This window comes from Notolabrus celidotus, chromosome 15 (assembly GCF_009762535.1).
Source record: "Notolabrus celidotus isolate fNotCel1 chromosome 15, fNotCel1.pri, whole genome shotgun sequence".
Lineage (NCBI taxonomy): Eukaryota > Metazoa > Chordata > Actinopteri > Labriformes > Labridae > Notolabrus > Notolabrus celidotus.
This window is the reverse complement of record NC_048286.1, coordinates 29447632-29469065: the sequence shown is the minus strand read 5'-3', so window position 1 is coordinate 29469065 and position 21434 is coordinate 29447632. Positions and strand designations below refer to the sequence as shown.

The 21434-nt window shown below is 39.3% G+C and overlaps 1 protein-coding gene across 13 annotated transcripts in view; it reads right to left on the bottom strand.

Annotated features, from left to right (window-relative positions):
• ctnnd2b (catenin (cadherin-associated protein), delta 2b) overlaps positions 1 to 21434 on the bottom strand; it is a 237275-nt gene that overhangs the window by 140064 nt on the left and 75777 nt on the right. For 12 of the 13 annotated variants that reach the window (XM_034702134.1, XM_034702144.1, XM_034702136.1 and 9 more), the window contains one exon: positions 7555 to 7667. In XM_034702134.1, coding sequence (XP_034558025.1) covers positions 7555 to 7667 — 113 coding nt within the window. Of the gene's footprint in view, positions 1 to 7554; positions 7668 to 13833; positions 14007 to 21434 lie in introns of those variants that run through there. The other variant, XM_034702146.1, reaches the window with a different exon arrangement.

Genomic DNA, 21434 nt, shown 5'->3' with positions numbered 1-21434 from the left:
AGAAACATGTGTAACTGAGTAATGAATAACCATAACTTCATTTATATTTGTTGTAATTAGTAGTGTATGTAGCAACTTTCCAAAATATATAACACTGTTAAGATTACGGCAATTAAAATAATAATAATAATAATATTAATAATAATTTTATTTGTAGAGAACTTTTCAAAACCAGGTTACAAAGTGCTTTACATGGGCAGCAGAATAAAACAGGCAGATCATAAAAACACAAGTCAAGATAAAGGAATAAACATATTTTAAAATACATAAAATTCCCCTAAAAGAACTCTAAAGGAATCAAATCATTTTAAAATATATTTCTTAAGACGGTTAAAATAAAATAAAGTCAAATAAAATTCAGATAAAATCCGGGAAGGCTCTGCGATAAAATTATGTTTTAAGAAGGGGTTTAAAAGAGCTCACTGACTCAGCTGACCTGATTTCCTCGGGCAGATGGTTCCAGAGTGTCGGACCCCTCACTGCGAACGCCCTGTCCCCTTTTGTTTTCATTTTAGTATTTGGAATGCACAGTAAACCTCTGCCTGAGGATCTCAATGTACTCGTCAGCTCATAGGGTATTAAAAGGTCTGCTATATAGCTTGGAGCAAGACCATGCAGAGCTTTAAAAGTAATCAGTAAAATCTTAAAATCAATTCTAAATACAGGGAGCCAGTGCAAGGAAGCTAAAACCGGAGAGATGTTGTCAAATTTTTTGGTTCTGTTTAAAACCCTGGCTAAAATAGACTCATTGCTTCATACTTTTCATCAAATAACTACAAAATATCTGACTTGGTGGAAAGGTAACATCCAAATCAGCACAGGAGCATCCTGGGAGAAAAAGTATGACGCCAAGTAAACACACACGGTTCTGGTGATCAATCAGGCATGAGCTTTCTGTCTTGGATATAAGTGCATTATTAGTGGTGACTCTAATGCGGGTAGGAAACCCTTTTTCACCACCAAGACTATAGTAATTCTTATCCAATCAGACAACACGCTTCTATAATGCTGGCTGCCAGAGAGCCCGGCAATGCAAACACCAGTGACCCAGATGAGCTCACTTTTGCTCTATACAGACCAAGAAAGAGCCACTCCATCCAAACAGACAAGGCTTGATTTTAAATCAACACCAGCTCCTCAATCTGTAAGCCAGGGAGGACTAAGCGGATTGAATGTGAGGTATGTTAATGAAGACATGCTTCACATATCGACTGTTGAGTCGTCTGCGTTCAGAGAGCTAATTAGCAAAACACAGCTGAGACGAGAGGCAGGGTACATTGAGGTAATGAGAGAAAAGAAGAAACACTAAACTTTCTTAAATAACAAATTACTTGTGTGATGCAGTAACTCAGTTAAAATAACTAGTTACTACTATTAACAAGTTACGTATGACTGTTGTCATCTAACTTGCCCAACTCTGGTTGTTTAAGATCTCAAATACAGTTTTCAGGGTCAAGTATGAACCTTCTAAGTTAGGAACTACACAAGCTCCTATTTAAAAACAACGCTGGATGGTTGAGTAGTTATATGCAGTTATTCTTTCCTCTTTTAGGTTGTAATGAAGTAAGTTTTTCAAATAAAGTCAAATCTTTTGTGAAGAAGTTAATCTGAGAGTTACAGTTTCTTCTATCTTGGGAATATTTTTCATGCAAGGAAAAGCTAGTGTGCTCTCAAAACACAGAAAAAGTACAATGGAGTGACTGAGCAAGACTGCTAACACCAACAATGTCAGTAAATTAGCAGGAGGACACCAGGAGTCCAGTTAGAGACACCTTCTCCTTATAGTCCCAAATATCTTTTTATTTTGTTTTTTGCCACCGACACAGTCAGAACAATCTGCACCAACACAAATAAAAATGCTGCAAAAAAACAGGGATTTGGGGGAAAAGGAAAAATTGACTGATATTGAGAATGAAGATTTTCGCCTGAGGAATTGCCTGCATTTAATGTCAATAATTGTACATATCTTTGTAGTTTACTACATTTGAACATATTTTTCTGAAATTTACAAATGTTGTAAATGTTTTAAAAATGGTTCATTAAAAATGTTTTTGTTTTCACAGTTAAAAATCTAACTTTTTCATATTCGGATTTTATGGTTTTTGGGTGATTTCAGGTCTATTGTGTTAATACTTTATGTCAAAATGAAAAAATAACTGCATAGTCCCACATGTGGGGTTGAGCTGAAAAAAAATGACACCAAACAAGGCAAGGTAAAACGTTTTTAAGGGGATATATAAAGGTTAAATCAAAATGAGTCAAAAACGGCCAATTATACCCTGGACCCCACAGGGTTAATCCAAAAAAATGACCTGAAACCTGCATTGTTATAAACTGAAAGACAACAGCCTGGATTCAGCAGACACAATTCTGAAATGTACAAACAGAACAGAATATGACCTTTAAGAATATCTTTAACACAGCAATATCAGCCAGAACACACCTGGGACATGCCAAAGTAGTTATGGTAATATTACTAAACCAAAAAGTGGAAATAAAGGCAACAAAGCATAAAGTTCATGACCTTTAACAACAGAATAACTAGTGAACTTAAAATAAGATGAACACAGTAAATACTCAATCAAACTTGCTGAAATATGTTGATGCATCTAGTTTAATTGCTGTACACAGGGGGCAAAGATTTCTACCAAGATGAATTCCTGCAGAAGTATTGTAGCTGACGATGAATGCCTCCAATTGTGTTTACCAGGACAAAGAGTGATGAATAAAACTATTCAGGACAGCAGCGATACTAATGTTTCAGACGTAATTGAACAATAAATCTGACAGGCTCTACAAACCTCCAGCATATTACTTCAGTGGATGCTGTGTGTTGTGCGTAGTCGTTTGTCCATTTGGTAATTACCGCCAAGTCAAACAAAGTGGACAGCCAATAAAAAGCAATAGAAGACGAAGAGTGTAATTCACCAGACACGCTGCTCTTCCCTAAATAACACACACATCTCATCCAGTAAGCAACATGGCAGCCTTTATTCCGTCCGGGTGCCACATGGTGATGAAGTGCAGTACGAGCTTCTTTTTCTACTCTGGACTCTGTACCTCCTTCATCTCCCATGTTGCCGCCGTTTTTAAATGGGCACCTTCAATGCAGCCCCATGACAGCACCGAGGAGCTGAATGCATGCACCAGTTAATTAGTCTGCTGAATGAATCGGTTTTAGGGCCATCTTTCCTTCTCTTTGTTGGTCCACCTCTCAAATTGAAATGAGAATTACGACACCGTAAGACTAATTAGCTCCACACGGATGGGATCCCCGGCTCGATTCACGGAGTCAAAGGAGGAGAAAAGATGATGGATTGTGTGCGTTTATTTATGTGTGTGTATAAGAGAGAGGCAGTTGGGCAGAGAAGTGGAGACCGAGGCTGTAATCGTGTTACATTGTCCTGAGTGGCAGGCTAAGTGCATTAGAAGCATTGTGTCGGGAGTGCTGTCTTCACACTGGGACTCATATGGGCCGTGTAGAATGAGTTTCTTTGAGCTCAGAGCAGAGATGAGGCTCAGGTCCAAACTCAATCAGCAGCAGATAATGTGTCAGGCTCTGCACATTGTTTACAGTTTACCTCCTCCTATCATGAAGAAAAGATGGCCTTGAGCAGACCAATGAATTCCAGTGACAGCTGCACAATCGCTGTTTTTAATAGACAATTATTCGGCATGTTGGCAAAGCCGAGGATTTGCGTCGTGCCGTTAGACCTGAGCCAAAATTCATTTAAACTATGAAAAGAAGCAGCTTTGATCAACCTGGAGTATAATGCTGACAGAGTTGGCATATTTTGCTAAAATAATATTACATTTCTTTCTTCTGCAGCAGAAAAAGCTAATCTTGAAAATGCTTTAACGCCTGAATATCACAAACAAGGAATAAGTGAGAACCCAACAGATTGGGGTTTGTGGGAGCATAGCAGAAGGTCATGTCTCACCTGGTGAATTAAAATGGAAAAACAGAGATGAATAGACGTTTAATCATCACACTTTAGATTAATTAGATTAGTGTTCTCATCTCTGGTATTCAAATATCAATTCTTTGTCCTGCAGACTCAAGAATGTTCATCTTTTTGAACATGAGATTCATGTATCAAGGTTTCTTGATTCGGTTTGGGTACCAAACAATTAGGTTAGTCTGAGAAGAAATATGGCAGGTCTAAACATTATCACACATTTTGCTTTTGGTTTGGTCTCCTGGGTGAAGTCCTGCAGTGTTTGATTTACTCATCACACTTTAAAAATAAAAGGAAAAGACAAAAAAAAAGACTTGAACTGCGTCTCAATTCAGGGGTAGCATGCTACAAAGACCCAGCCTTCACAGCCTCCATAGACCGCTCAGGCCGAAGTGAAATAGGATGGCCTTGTTGATTGAGACTGTCACCTGGCATCATGTAACAAAGCTAGTGTCCCGTCTGTCATGGCTCCGTCCTCTTTTCTTGTGTTTCAGTTTTTTCCCCTCCCATTACACTCCTCCTGTCAATCAACCTGCACACCTGAGATCCGTACACTAATCAAACTATCAAACTATATATACCCTGGCTCCACAACCAGTCTTCACCAGAGTGTTCAGTTCTTCATGTGGTACTGTTCTACGGCCAGACTATCTTCCTAAGACTTTCACTGTGTTTCATTCATAATCTCAAAGTAATTCTCAGTCTCCCTCCTTTTCCCTCAGGATCACAACTCTTCCAGGATTTTCAAACGTTTGCCTCAACCTGCCCAGCTGCTAGATCATCTGTTCCTTCCAGGCTTCAAACGCCATATCAAACCTCACTTTAAAACAATATATCTATCTAAACTATCATTTTAGAGCTCCTGTGAGATACTTTCAGTCCATGTTGATTCTGGCGCCCCCTGTGGATAAAGCAGTCCTTTGCTAATTTTGATTCTGTAACATGAGAGAAAATAGGAACATGGGGGAACATGTGAAAGAAGGCTGTATCAGCAGTGGTCCTGACACATACCCCCAGAAATAAAGAATAACTGTAAACGACAGTCACTCCTCTTTTTGATGGCCTTGTTTGCTTTTTACACTCCTAAAGGGACATCAGTTTTTAATCTGACCCCTTCTCATAACTGAATAAAACCTCCTGAAACAGAGAATTTCATATATACCTTTTTTTTTTATCATCAGCTATCCTGTTCAGTTGAAACCATTCTAACATTAAACAGTGTATCACTCGGCTGCTTGGAAGTCCGCCATCTAAATGGAATTGGCACACAAAGAATCACAGAACAGGTTGGACCATGTAGGATGCGGCTGATGCATCCTTCAAAGCCTGAGGAAAGAAGGATACATTTCGGACGTTTTTGAAGGAGTCATGGAAATAGGGTAAACTCTCAACGCGCCATTGTGACACAAGTGCATCCCTTAAAGGATGCAGCCACTGAATTGGGACTCAGCTTCTATCTCTTGCATCAACATCCAATCATCTAATATTCCTGCACTTTGGTCAATACTAGGCCTGCAGGACATGAGGACGATATTTCTATGTCCATGTGTAACACATACCTGTGTTTGTGTCTCACACAAATGCTAAAGGTTTTGTTTGATTATGTCATGCAATAATAAAAGTCTCTATTTTCTCAGATTAATTATTTTATCATGACTCAGCGACACGATCAAAGTGAATTCACTTTAACCCTGTTAGCATCAATGTGTCGGTGTGACATCAGGTTTCTTTGAAGTTCAAATCGTTCTTCTGCAAAGTGATGTTCAATCATTTTTCACGCTTCTAAGCTCTGAGCTTTGAGGTGCTTCAGTACAAGCAGGTAGTGTGCAGTTAAGAAAATCGGGATGGCAACTTGATCCCGTCAATAGCTTGTAGTCTGTCGTGAGTCTTGGACACATTATATCTTCCCCTCCCCCTGCCATGCACACAAAATAAGGTCTCAAGGTACGCCGTAGGCTTTTCTTACACTTTTTTCTAAAAGACTTCAGAAAAAAATACATTTAATAAAGTGATTACAGCCTCATCACAGTGGGTCCTCCTCACCTGTGTGTGTGTTTAGTTTGCAGAGCAAGAGAGGGAGGACAAAAGTAGACAAATGTTGAATGTTGTCCTGTTGTGTCTGCATGTGTCTTCTTTAACATTTCCTCATTGCAGCTTCCTGATTGTCTTGCACCATGTATTTTATGTCCATGGACACTTTCTCAAAACTGTCATATCATGTCCTTATGTAGCTTTTAGTCATTTTGAATTGTATGGTGCTATTTGTACTTTTCTTTTCTTCTCTTTTTTGTTTGTTTGTTTTGGTTTTGGTTTCTCATCTATCTTCTTATTTTGATCTTATTTTACCCTATTTTATCTTTGTTTAATCTTGATCTTTTTAGGGAGCCTTTTTAACCTCTGGCAAGGGACTGCAGATGTAAACTAGCCTTTTGGCTAACTCTCGCATATTTACAGAAATGTTAATTAATATGCATGGTCCTTTTAAATAATAAATAAATAAATAAATAAATAAATGGTTGTTTGTATTCTTGTAGTTGTAAAAAACTCTTTTGAACATTTCTGCTTCTCTGGAGGAGAAAATGTTGTCACTGGTTGAATGAAATTTAAGTGTATCTAAAATTAGGAGGCTGAATTGAATATCAAATCTTCTCAAAGCCTCTTGTCAGCTCTCAACATCATCAACTTTATCATTTTCTTTATCAGGGATGGTATAAAAAACAGTACTTTTGTGAAGTAATTTGAGATTATGGCGAAATCTCTGTGTTTTCCAATGCCTTTGTATCAAGCAATGCTATTATTCCGCTTGTTCCCGTTATCACATGACCAATCAGAGCTAATCCCCAACCCTCTGTCCTGATTGGTCGAGTGGCGATCCCACTACGTCGCCCTGATTGGCTGTGAAAGCCCTACTTTCTCATAGAATGCGCACAGCAATCTTTTGAGGGTGGGGTTACGGCAGCAGAGAGAGGAGGGTGTTGACATTTTAAATCTCTCTCAGAATTGATGTTTATATCACGACTACCAACAGCAGCTTTAAATTCAACACCAATCGTTCATTTTTAACAGAATTTTTGATTCATCTGTAAGAGTAATATCACTCAACATTGACAAAAGTGATGTAAATCAAGGTTTCAGGAGCAGGAGTAGACGTCTGGTTTAATCAAACCTTTCCGTCTCACTCCCTTAAATCTCTCTTTCCGTTTCCTTTACTTCTCTTGTCCTCTGGGCCCTGTGAGGGTTTGCGGCGGATGACATAAGAAGCTTCCCCAACACAACAACAAACACAACAAACACAAGTACAATTTAAACAATGTCAGTTTGCATCCTGTTGATGGTGTGGAAAGTGCTGCAGTGTGAGTGGGAGAAGGAACATAGTCTTCCTCTGATGTTCAAACCAAAACAACAGAATATTTGAGTTGTGGTTCGAACCACAGAGACGACATTTGGACACAAATCAAGGAGTGTGCCCGTAATGTGACCTGCTGTAAAGCCAGTCACCTGCAACAGTGCAGCTGACACACACGGGTAGAGTGTACAGGAAAGGATGTGACGGGTGTGAGACAAACACACAAAACACAACGCATCACACACACACCTGATGCTAGTCATGCTTCCAGTCTCAGAGCCAAGCTTGCATCTCTCCAGCTGACTGGCTACAATCTGTCGTTCGGCTTCCAGCTCCCTGGTCAGACGTTCAAACTGCAACTCCTGGAAAGAGAGAGAGAGGGAGAGAGAGAGAGGAAATCTGTCAAAACATTCTGTCTACTTATTTACTGTCACATTTACAGTCATCCTGAACATAATTTTGGCTCCACTTGTCTCTGTCACATTTTTAATTGTTGTGAAATAGACTCTGCCGTCTGTGCTGGGGAAAACAGGCCAGATAACACCGTGTCTGCCAGTTTCACACTGCCAGATATTCACTGAGAAGAGTTTGATATGTTGCAAAAATGTGACTCCAGACTCAAGCTATCACCAGAGTGACATTTGTTACTCTGCCACTGGGAAACAGACAGAGTTTGGCCTTATGTTTAAGCTAAATGTTTCATGGTTGTTTCATGTTAACCTACATTTTGTAGTAGAGTGGAAAAAGAAAGAGCCAGTTCTCCATTTATTCACTTACCGATGTGTGTTTGTTACGGCCAGTCAATACAAGATACCAGAGGATAATGCTGATTTTCACAACATACATTTATTGATTTAACTACAAGGACAGCTTGAGAGAGAGAGACAGGAAATGTGGGGCGAGAGTGGGGGTTGACATGCAAAAATCATGACGGGACCAGGAAATGATCCTGTACTGCAAGGACTGTAACCCCATGGGGTACCTTATTCTTATTCCATATGATCTGAAGGTGTTGGATCTTTTTAAGTTGAGGTCATTGTTGAGCAACAGTTATATTAACAAACTTTAAAAATCTGTGGATAGTACATTTCTTCTCTGGGGTAATTGAAGAATGAAACATTAAACCAGCAGGATCATGTGAAGCAACATGTATCAGAGTTACTGTTAAGAGCATCTCGGTTTGGGGGTCACATTTGCATAAAAAACGTCTCTATTGTTGTGAACAATGGACCTCATTTACAAAGTTCCACCCAAATTCACGCTGGAAATCAGATCCATCCAGATTCTTCCCATCATATCAAAGGCTGGTTCATTAGAGGGGACTGTTAATGGTGCTGATGCCATATCAGGGCTAGTTTAGCACTTATATAGAAGGAGAGGCAAAGAAGATACACTGCAGAAACACAAATCTAATGAAGTGTCTTTTACTTATTTCTAGTAAATGCATCTCATATGACTTTTCAGTTTTTTCATACTTCTTGTGACTTGAAGAAAAGACACTAAATCATGACTTTGATAAACATAATTCCTCAAGACTGCTTCCACAGCATTGTGTTGCAGTTTGTTCATATTGACTCATAGACCCCTCTACCTCAGCCATGCATAAAAGCTTTGGTGATATAAAAACTTAACTAATAACTAATAACTTAAATAACTGCTAACTCTGCTTTAATTCTAAACAAGGGGATGAATCACACATTTGCAAAAACACTTAAAGCTCATGTGAATAGCTTTTGATTAAAGGGTTAAAATCCCCCAAATACAATTCATATTTGATATTAAAAACTCAAACTGAATTACTTTTATATGATTGAGTCATTTAAAGTTAAAAAAAATATTAATCTATATCCTTTTTAGAGCAGCTTCTGGGAAGGTGTCACGTTTTAGCACTCACAAGGGCGTTTTTTTTAAAAACCTGCATTGCAAAAAAAAATAATGCATCAAAATCAATGTCACCGCCAATCATTAACACATCTCAGGGCCTAATAATAATAATAATAAACAAATTCTGGTTGAATGTTTTTTTTGGAAAATATTTCAGTTTTTTGTTGAATTATGTAAACATACTGGCAGTTAAAGGGTTAAAGTCCCCAAAATACAATTCATATTTGATAAAAAAAAACTCCGGCTGAAGTAGTTTTATAAGATTGAGTCATTTAAAGTGGAAAAAAATATGAACTTATAATAATTTTATAGCAGTTTCTGGGAAGATGGCAGGATTTGACGCTAGGAACTGATATGGATGGAGATTAAAGGAACTCCAGATGGTTAATAGAGTTTTTGGCGCCCCCTGTGAACAAAGTGGTGGGTAAAGTGTTTTGTTTGTCGTTTTTTTTTTTTTACAAAAATTAAATCCTGCTTTCTTTTAACAATTCAACATCTGATTCATTGTGAATATGTGTGATGGAACTTCCAGTTCCTTCATTGTGCTGTAAAACATCGTACACCTACCCTGAGGCCTTGATTCCAACTTTAAAAAGAACTATATAGAAAATATCAGCTCAGTTGCTGATGGTCTGCTTTGCTTTTGTAGTTCATAGAAAAGTATAACTTCTAGTCTGTTTCATCACCAGCTAAAAAAAATATCCTTGCAGGGGTTTTCAATGTTCTGTATACTTACTACTGGCTTAGTGGTAGATAAATTCAAAGTCTGAGTCACTGCACTCTTTGAAGTAGAAGAACTTCTACTTATCCGTTATGTTGCAGCAAAGTGTCGATTGAAACGAGGACAACCAAGACTAAAAGAGGATGCAGTCTGCTGTGCTTAACTCAAGCAGTTCTAAATCAGCAGAGATAAATAACACACTGGAATAAGAAGTACAGTTGACCATGAAGCAGCTGCAGCAGTGAAGCCAATGCTTTAACATACACTCAATCAAAGGTGCCGACATAGAGAAACGCTACTGTAGTAGAATTCAATGAAGGAGCCATGATGCACATTTAATCATGAAAGGGAGAACTGTTTCATCCAGATTATATTTTAAGTGACAGCACACACTGCAAAAACTTAAAATCTTACCAAGTGAAATTGTCTCATTTTTAGTCAAAATGTCTTCTCTCACTTGATTTAAGATAAGTTTACTTAACAAGTAACATTTGCGCAAGATAGAGGGACTTGTTTTAATACATCTTAAATATCTTGTTAAGTCAAACAATCTTGAAATGATCTTGTTTTGAGTTGTAATTTAGAAGAAACAAGGTTTATTTTACATTTCAGACATTTCTCAAGCTGAGATCTTATTTGTAGAAGACGGATTATCTTGATTTAAGACAAACCCTTTACTTGATTTAAGTAAATTCATTTTATTGGAGAATCTATCAGAAAACAGATCCATTGATAAAAGAAAGAAAGAAAGACAAGTTTTTTTAAGGGTGGGTCACAGTTTTCAGACACTGTTTCTTCTGAATCAGATAAAAAAATACATCCTCAAACTACATGCACACAATGAAACACCTACTTTAGAGCATAGCTGGCTTATCCCAAAAAACAACATGACTGAATATTAGTATATCCAGTTCACCATGAGAAGACATTACATCTCAAAATGCTCAAATTAAACTTTGTCATCTTATTTCAAGTACAAGATGGTCTTAAACCTAGAGAAGTGCCGCTATAATACAACTCAAATTAAGGTGAATATATCTCAAATGAAGAAGTTGACATGAAATGTATTAGTGCTAAAAAAATCTTTTTTTGAGTGAGAGAATATTAATTGTTAATATTCCTGTCTTATTCTGAGACACTAAGCTTTAAATTACTGGTGAAATATTGCTTAAAATAAGTTTTCCCTGCTAATTTTAAGATCACAGTTTTCTAAATATTACATCTTATTTTAAGAAATCTTACCAAGCAAATTTTCACTTCTTCTATTGGCAGATTTTTTTGCTTATTTCAAGGTAAAAGTACCTTAGATACGTTTATTTTTCTTATTATTTTTGGAGGGGCATTTTTTCCAGTGCATGACTCAAGACAAATATGAAGTGAAAGTGTTTGTTTGTGTATTGTTGTCTATGAGGATTTTTGTAAACACAAGAAATGTAGTTACCGGACAAGTTCTCTTGAACCACCGGTATGTGAGGGAGTGAATCAGTCCCCTACGACTGGTTCTCTGATTGTGTTTGTGTATAACTGATGTTGTTCAAAGTGGGATGAATAACCAGTAATTACCTGGATCTCAAACAAACCAGCAGCTGATTATAGTGTTTATGTCCACTGCTGCTGCTCCTGCTGCTGCGTTCATTACAGCCCATTGCACTTCACTGATTTTTTACAATTTGTATAAAATCATAAACAAGAAAATAACTTATAGTTGATTTTTAAATCCAATCAAGAGCTTACAGTTCATTTTCACTGCAGCTCTGGTCCTGCTCATTTAGATTGATGCGGTGCATGTCAGTTTTCTGAAGGTTTCCCACATATTAAAGCTGATGAGTTGTGATAAGTCATGTCAGAGCGGGTAACATGATCCATCAGTTTTGTTGAGACAGTATTTGAATACAGAGGAGCCCATCTAAAAGCTATAAAAATCTAAATTTGGGATCTGAAGGTGAATGGATCATTTTAAATGTCATTCAGTTTTAATAGTTTCCATCAAAATGAGACTCAAAAAGTAATTCTGTGTGAGTATGTGTGAAGTTATAAAAGCATGCACACTACGCGGACTATATTTATTACTCTTCTACTCATCTGACAACCTAATGAGGGTGATCAGAGACTTCACAACACACTGAACTAAGCTCCTGCTCAGATAGTAAATGTGCATGACAAATGACTACAAACCATCACAGAGGCAAAAAGTAATTTAACGTCATTAAAAATCCATAAAAAAGTCAGACTGCTCTGGTTGCACTTTACTTTATGGTACTTTTTAAAACTCTTAATGCCTCAAAAATAGAACACAACAATGTGCTTCCCAGCAAGGATGAACATTAATTTCATTCATAGTGATTACACAATGTGTATTTTCAGCATCAGAGAGCACTGACGTGGAGCAGCGTGCTGGACTGTGGGAACTTTAACGCTGATGATGCCTGCGGCTGCTTCAGGCTCTCCACCATAATTATGCTATTTGACTTTAATGAATCACTAATGTAATAACTTAACTAATCAAATTGCAAATTCGACTGCAATTATGCACCATCTTACTGCTAACTGGACGCACATATGCTCATACACACACAAGAAACATGTTGGCCATACATCTGCACATGTTCCTCTGCTGCATTTTCACACATGCACGTTTACACACAGGCATGTTCGAATGTATTTGCATGGATTATGCATACACTTACATGCCTTTAAGACATGCTGCTGTAACATTATGTGCGTATATTGATGCTCTTACAATGACAGGGTTATGGAAAGTTTCCCATTGACTTCATGACACAGTTGAGTGCTTTGAGTGGCTGCCAAACAGCAGATATGTCCGCTTATAAAACGCTAAATGTGGAAAAGGTTGTGAGATGCTGTAATGCTTGCACACACTCTCACCAACACACTGACACACACACACACACACTAATGCTAAGTCTCTCAAGTGTGAATCCTGTTAAACAGCGAGTGCAACACGCACACTCTTCCCTGTTTACACAATGTCAACATGATGATACATAGTCGTGTTTACTCGGCACTGAGGATGAAAATATAGCTGCTCGACGGAAATAGTCATAAAAGAATCACCTGGCTGCTTCAGCTGTGTCGACTTGGCCGTATTTACCGAGCTGATCATAAATCATGTTTGAAATGGACACAAATAAAAGCCATGTAGTAAAACTGCTTACACGGGTTTAGCTCTTTACTGGCCTGAGATCAATCATCGCAGTGTTTGCTTAAGTTTTAGCGTGCAGCCAATCATCTGCAAGAAACACACAGATGATTTGAGAGGCTGTGATCTCATCACTTAAAGGCTCACATGAAGATAAAAAGCTGTAATCCTTTCATGCAAAACACAAACTGGCTACCAGCTGCAAGAACTCCATCATTCAGGGGAAAAGAAAACAACAACTGCATCTGAACACAACTCCACTCAAGAAAAGTGCATGCTCTCCTGTGGGATCAGATTTTGTCTTTCTGCAAAGTCACATCAATCCAATCAGCTGATGTAAGAACCAGAAGACAGGGAAAACTGGGCAGAAACAAACATACTTGGAGGCAACATCTCCAGAGCAGATGAAGGATCGGATGAAACACTTTTTTGTTTGTCTTTGTTTGTTTGCTTGTTTGTTTGTTTGGTGCTCCTGCAGCTGAAGCTGAGCGGCTAAGAAAGCTGACTAACTTGCTGAATGTCGAAGCCGTGAGAAATTCAGTTGCAAGGCTTCTTGAAAACAACCCAAACAAAAGCCATCGCTCCCTCCTTTTCTCCCCTCATCTCAGCTCCCTCCAATTCAGGGGCTGACAGGCGGACACCTGTTACTGCAGAGGAGGACGCTCAGGCCATGATGGAATGTACTCAGAGAAGAGCTGCTGTCTAAAAACAGGAAAAAAAACAACAGACTGAAAGAGAGGATAGAGGCAGGGAGCACACATACCTTCACATGGACCATACTTTACAGAGACACACACAGTCAAACAGTATCCCGCTTTTCTTCTTCTTCTCTCCCCTCCGGTCAAAAAGCAGCAACAATGTTCCCCCTCCGTCCTCCAAACACTCATCTGTCCTGACTCAAACACAGCGAGCGATAGAGAGACAGAAAGAGAGACAGAAAGAGAGAGAGAGAGAGAGAGAGAGAGAGAGAGAGAGAGACTACAAGTGTCACTTGAGCTGACTGCAACTCAGCCCCTCTGTCTCTGCCTCTTTCTCTCTGCCTCCTCGGGGGACATGCAACACACACACACACACACACACACACACACACACACACACCAAGTGTTCACTGAGGCACAAAGGTCCCCATGGCAACGGAGCATTTAGAAGCCCCGTGGCATTATTTATGCAACGTTGCATCACAATGGGCCCTCCCACCGGCTGACCCTGCCAAAAAAGCCCGCCGCTCACCACTCACTCTCTGCCTCTCTCTCTCTGTCTCTCTCTCTCTCTCTCTCTCTCTCTCTCACCAGACCATCTGCACCCCTCCCTCTCCTTCCCCCTCATCCCTCCCTCTGCCTGCATCACTGAAAAGCAAAGGGGGGATTTGAAAGAAGAGAGGGAGGCAGGAGAGACAGAAGATGGATGGACGCTCACACTTTCAAAACAGTGGAGTCATACCTACACACAAGCACACACACACACACACACGCCTAGGACAAATCCTCAAGCAGCTGTAGCGGAGTGTATTTAGTCGAGTATGTTGAGACTCACCAACACTATTGATTGCTATTAATTAGACTGACATTTTGATCTAACTTTCTATCTATCTACTTTCAAGCCAGAGATTTCTTTCCAACTCAGGTTCATTCATGGTCTTCCACAAAAACAATCTTGACCTTGATGATAATAAAGAGCCAGAGAGCTAAAAACTGAGAAACCATGTGGGTCAGGTCACGTTTGTTGAAGCCAAAATACTAAGCTGATGCTTCCATGACAAACAAGTTATAACAACAGATATTTAAATGACAGAGAGCAAGTTTTGTTAAGATTTCACTTAAAGAGATTCCCACGCAAACCAGACAAGAGTGATCATCGTCACATCTTTAACAGAGTAACCACCTGTAGTATCAAATTACATTTACTCATGTTACTGAAATTGAGAAGCTGTTTTTTGTAGTTTTTAAAAATCAGCACTTTTGCTTTTACTTAAGTGTTTTCTTTGGGAAGTTTTGCACATCACTGAATTTCACATAATGTCAGTTACTGAGGAAACAAATCCCAAATACTCACAAGCTTTGCATCAAAGTGCCAGCAGATGATTGGACGATGTCTCTGATGCAAAAAAAAAAAAAACTCAAATCTTTCCAAATGAATCTGTCTCGTTTCTAGTCAAACCATCTCATTGCACTAAATATAGAATAGAATAGAATGTACTTCATTAATCCCCGAAGGGAAATTCAGGTGTCTGTCAGCTCATCTGTGTTGTTTACCAATATGATGCTAATGGAAGCTAACGGTTTTACCTCATCTTATGGTCTATGGTGTCAACAAGCAGAAGTAAAATGTTTCGGAACTCTTTTCGTCATTTGACATGACGTGTGATCAGTTTGCCTCTGTCATTGCTCATGTTAGTAAAAGTTAATAACCATGGTCAAGGGGTTATCAAGGGTTTTTGACCAATCAGAATCAAGCATCTTACACAGTTGAAAGATCAGTAAAAAAGCCGGGTAATAACATCACCCTGAATATAATCCTATCAAGAGGAATCCCTCAGAAAAACTTGCTATTCCATCATCTCATCTTATATATCCTCCCCCAGTCAGGATATACACCACAGGACTGGGCTGATTAAATCTGGAATGATGTTAACAGTGAAGCTGAACCTCATCATCAACCTGTAATCAAGAAAACAAGTTGGCTTCCTGAAGAGCAAGTACCAAAGATTCTTCATGACAAGGATGACGAGCTACCAAACTTCAGTGTCCCAAACAGGCAGAGTGTCTTTATCCTTCCAAAAATGCTTAATGGATAATGAAAGCTTCGATTTGAAACAAAATAAACCACATTGTAACCTGTAACTCATGGATTCAAGCTGAGATCACTCTTAAATCTGTTCATCCTGATGTCACCAGAGAGAAGATACACTGAAAGCCAGATCTTTAGTGGTAAGTATCAAATCTTCAAGGGTCAAATCTCCTGAAGCTTGTCCGTCTAAAAGTCTCTCTAAAGCCTATCCCCAATGTTGGAACAGAATTAGAGTTTGAATAAGTGGGTACACTTTTTACTTTGGTGATCATGAGGCAAAAGTATTCATCATAATCTATGATCCACATAACTATTCCCTTTTAATTAATAAACTGAGGACTGGCCTTGTGTTGGCCAGCAGTAAACCCTCATGATGCAGACACACATTTAAAAAGACTTTGAATGCACTGTCTCCTTCTCTGCTAGCATGTCCCAAGCATACTAACATGGTGCTAGTTAGCTCCCCTGCTAGTTTCTCAAAGAGATTCAGCAGCCCCCTAAAAATAAATGTAGTTGTGAAGACGTTTTCATGTAAAATCACAGTCAGAAGAAAGTATACATGTTATTGAATTTTCCCATATTTCAAGAAAGCCTGTCCAGCGATGTCTTACCCAGATACAATCGCACTGATAGTCACAACCCATGGCTCCTCCTCAGTTTCCACAGATGCTCCCTTCAGGTCAAAAACAAGGGAATAACTTCTCCCGCTTCTCTCTCGCGGTCTAAAAGATCTGTTTTTGCTTTTGCTCTCCTTTATCTGACTCGATCCACTCCCAGAATGACCTGGAGTCTACTACGACACATTAGCAAATCCAAGCTGCACATGCAAAGCTGCAGCCTCCAGTCATTTCTTTATTCAAATGTGGACTGGTTCAGTTTACGCCTCTGTTTGGCTGCTGACGGACGGACTGACTGAGTGCAGGTTTTATCACAGAGATAAGTGGGGCAACGACTGAGAGGTGGGTTAAAAAGCAGACGGATGACAGAGATGAACTAAAAGTTGAAATTGTAAATACACTGCTGCTCTGAGCTTGAATCTGTGTGTTAGAGTGTGTGTGTTTGTGTGCACATTCTGATGTTTGGGTGAGACCTTTTTATTATAGGAGGCTGATAAACTACCTCAATGGGATATTTCTAGTATCCAGTAACAAATGAAACATCAGAGGTTGTCATGTTGCACAAATTCCCCACACTGAGGTAAGTTTGCTTGTAATGAAGAATTCTACTCAGACTGGGAAAACAGAAGCACAGTGGCTCCTTAAGATATATTAAAGATAAATGGTGATGGTGTCTTAATTATCATTCCATTTTAAGCTTTGAATCTGAAAGCCTGAAAAACTGTCTGATACAGAATAAGATCAAAATAAACATGGTGTGCAGGGGCGCCGCTAACGATTTTGGGCCCCATGAAAAAATATCACAATGGGCTCCATCACCAAAGGCCACAACAACCCTGTGCAACTGCTGTAACCACATCTGCAGGATCCAATCGACCCAGACGTGACATTAAAACAAACTAAATCCCTCAATGCTACAACCTGCCCAGCATCCAAAACAGACTATAGGCTGTAGCTTATGTAGCTTAGCTATAGCTATGTTTTTATGGGCTTTTGTAATAGTACAGATAGAGAGAGAAAAAAGAGATTCCCACAGACCCCCTTCAATAATGCTAATTGACATGCTAGGTTGCGCACCTTCTTGTTCATTGGGTTGGGGGGAGTTGTGGGGAGACAGTTCACCTGCTGACATATCAGCTGCTGAGTCTGGTAGGGAGGGCGGGGAAACCCATATAGTATAATTAGCTCAAACTTAGTTCATCTCATTGTGGACATCAAACTAGCATACAGGTTGATTTCAACCACTCAAAGACTATACCAACCTTTCCTGGAGAAAAACTGAGTGACATACTGTCGCCCTTTCTCCTCTCTCTCCTCTCTTTCCCTCCTTCTCTTCCCCGCTATATGGCACCACTGATGTACATACTCAAAATTTAGTTGAGTCTTTTTAAATGTATGCTGTGGAACTTTTAGAATTTTCTTTCACATCGTTGACATCCATTCATCCCCATGTGGCATACAAATCAATCATTGAACCTGTTAAAACTTGTTTATGTTGTGGAATCCATCACAATAATGGACCAGTACTACATCATCTTTGGGCCTTCCTTTCTTTACAGAAGCTTCAATTCCAGCTCAGTTAAAAGAAAGCCAGCTCTGTAATGCTGAAAACTCCAGATCCAGATTAGCTTCTAATCTCACTTTGCAAAGTCTCTCAACCTCTCAGCCCCTCAGCCTCGACATCAACATCTATCCTGGATGATTTAGACTAAGGCAAGGGAGACAGTAGACTCCATGGCTCCAGCATCAAAGCATTTTGCTAGAAAAACCTGTTTGAAGGTTGACTATGTCGTGAAATATGAAGCGTGATACATCTTACTATGATGTTATAAATGACGAGTGAGAGCAGGCTGCTCATTCACATATCCAGACATGTTTCTTCAGTGTGATGGATCACAAGTTTGCTTGGACATATAAGGTAAAAAATAATTAGTAAAAAATGGTTTTGATTGTGGGGAACTGAGCTTTTCTTTTAAAGGCTTACACTAGAATGAATACTTTGAGGTACATCCTCAAGTTCAGAATACTGCTGGACAAAATCATTCCCTGACCTAATAGATTCATGTGCATGTATTTGTGTGTGTGTGTGTGTGTGTGTGTGTGTGTGTGTGTGTGTGTGTGTGTGTGTGTGTGTGTGTGTGTGTAGGTGTGTGTGTGTGTGTGTGTGTGTGTGTGTGTGTGTGTGTGTGTGTGTGCGTGTCTGTGTGTACAAGAGAGTAATCATAGCCTGTTAGGCAATTAAGTGAAAAGGACAACAATTAACTATGTCTTAATGAGCAGCTTCTACAATCAAGTGCTTGTCAACTGATTGCATTAGTACAGATTCAGCTCCTTTTAGAGCTTTTTAATGGAGACAGAGCGGAGACAGAGAGAGAGAGAGTCTGTGTGCAGCCACCAGCTTACAGGATCCCTGAAAAACCATTAAAGCTATTAGTAAAGCAGAATAAATGACTGCAGGACAGTGGTGGGCATGGGGAGCAAAGTCGCAGTGCCAGTGTGTGTGTGTGTTTGTGTGAATGTGTGTGTGTGGTTCTCTCCAGTGTAAAGTGGTCTAATTATGCCCCGTGGTGTTCGCCTGGCATTTAGTATTTTCAGAAGGGAACCTGCTCGATGAGAAAATGTCACAGAGGCTGCATATCTGGGACCACTGCCGTGTGGGGCTGTAGTTTTGAGAACAGAGAATTACTCTGTACATCCAGTCAGTAACAAAGTTGTCCCCGGGGCAGAGATAAACAAGCCTATACACAAATAGGTGAGGTGTGATAGAAATATAGAGACCCGGGGAGCACTGAGAGACGAGTGAAATGAGATGGAAGAGGAGAAAACTTCAGCTGACTGGAAAGTGGCACAGGGGGAAAACAGATTCAAGGAGATTTAGCTCTCTCCAGATACCAAAACTACTTAAATGCTCGACCCAAAGTGCTCACATTTGTCTTGTTTCTCAATAACTGCAGCTGTAGATGCAGGAGTTTCGCTTTCTCGTCTTAATGGTCTGTGTTTCCGTCCCTAATTGAAAAAAATCCCAAAACTGGATTGGAGCAGAAGTGTGTCCAGATGGCTTGGGGTGGCAGGGACCTCCTGAAATCTAAATAGCCACCCCTTGTGCCTTCGCAGAAATCCTAAACTATGATCTGCTTTGTATCTGGAGGAGTTCAAACTGCCTTCTACGGCTACAGCAGGCTGTTAGAAGCTTTTGTGGCATTTAAATGCAGCACATTGTCCTTTTGTTTTTCAGTAGAATTTTTGGAGATCCATATTCAACCCACCAGACAGTAGTTGCTAAAGTGCATGATTATCATTTTCAACATGGATGTTAATTTTTAAGTATTGTAGATGTTTTAATTTTGAACAATATGCGAGTGGACACCTCAGAAAACAGTCTTAACAATAAACATTAAGTTTCCATATATTTCCTGTCAGCTGACATCTTTGAGTTCTCAATCCACTTTAGAAAGGGAATGGTAACATTCAATCAAAGCCCCCCTCTTATTCATCAGCTATACATTCACATAATACCACTGAAATAAGATTCCTCCACTGATTGGTGTTCACAAGTGTGAAATATGAATGAACTGTCAACAAGAGAAGACTTTGCGGCTACAACAGTAAATAGGAAGCAAAGAAGTCGGTGGTTAAGCCCGTCAACAGGTGCTCGATGAAAGCCTCCTGCACTTCATGCCGTCCAGTGCTCCCAATAGACCATGGAGGTGAGCGTGGACAAACACGGCATGCTGCTTCAGAAATGCACAAAAAGGCTACGTTAGAAAACAAATCTAGGTCACCAGCGCCTCTTAAAAGTATTTAAAACTAATGGTGGAGTTAAATTTAAAAAATGTTTGCGTTGCTTTTAAGGTTGTTCCTCATCTTAGAACCATGTATTTTGGGTTCAAATGTCACACAAACAGAGAGATGTGCCTTGAAGTACAACCTTTGAGTTTAAATGTTCTGTATCAGAGGAAATGGTTGAAAAAGTTGGAAAACTGCTAAATAGAACCGAAAAGAAAAGAAAAAAAAAGAGCTTATCTAAGCAGGAGCTGAAAACACATATTATTAATGTACGGATGTCGACTTTCTGCTCTTGACTGTGCTGAAGCAAAACACTATAAAGACATTTTAAGACAGCCTTTTCGTTCTAAGCTTTATAAGCTATAGCATTTGCTGATAAAACCTGCTGGCTGTAGCTGCCATTGTAGAGGGAAAACTTGATTTATTTGGCTTGAATTAAGGTGCTATGTTTATATAGTTCTGTCTAAATCAACAATTCATTTAGTACTGAAATGACAGTTTACAATTTCAGCTGTTAATCCACTATTATCGTCAAATAGAAGAAGCCATGGGACAATGGAGAGCTTGACCAGCACGAGCTAAATAAGTCAGTTTCATCCACAATCACACAAAATCCACAGATAAAAACACACACAACACACAATCACATCCTCATTCTGCAACATTTCCTGACTAAAATAAGATATTCTGTCCTATTTCTACCACCGTGCTCTGGCCTGGAGTCTTTCTTCATCTGGAAATAACAAAAAGTAAAAGACGTTCTCAAATTCCAACACTTTGCCTGACGGAGCAAAGAAAGAGGAGGGTGCAGGAGAGACAAAGCATGAACACACACAATTTCCCCCTAAATACCTCCTGTCCCCCTTCATCCCATAAATATTCTCCTTTTTTCTTTTTCTGCATGCCCCCTCGCATAAGAAGTAACACAGAATAAATATTTGATCCACTTTGAAACCACTTCTTATGAATATCTAACTCGTGTGAACTTTGAAGGGAACTATATTTGGTGTTTTAATGAGGTATCCGTTGCTAAGCAAATCTTAATTAATCCTTGATAAACAAAGAGCGGAGCGACAGGAGGGGGAGGAAAGGCTGATGGCAGCTGTTATTATCGTTGAGCTTCTGCAAGAAAACAGCAGTAAACAAAACTTATGAATCATCCAACACAGTGAGT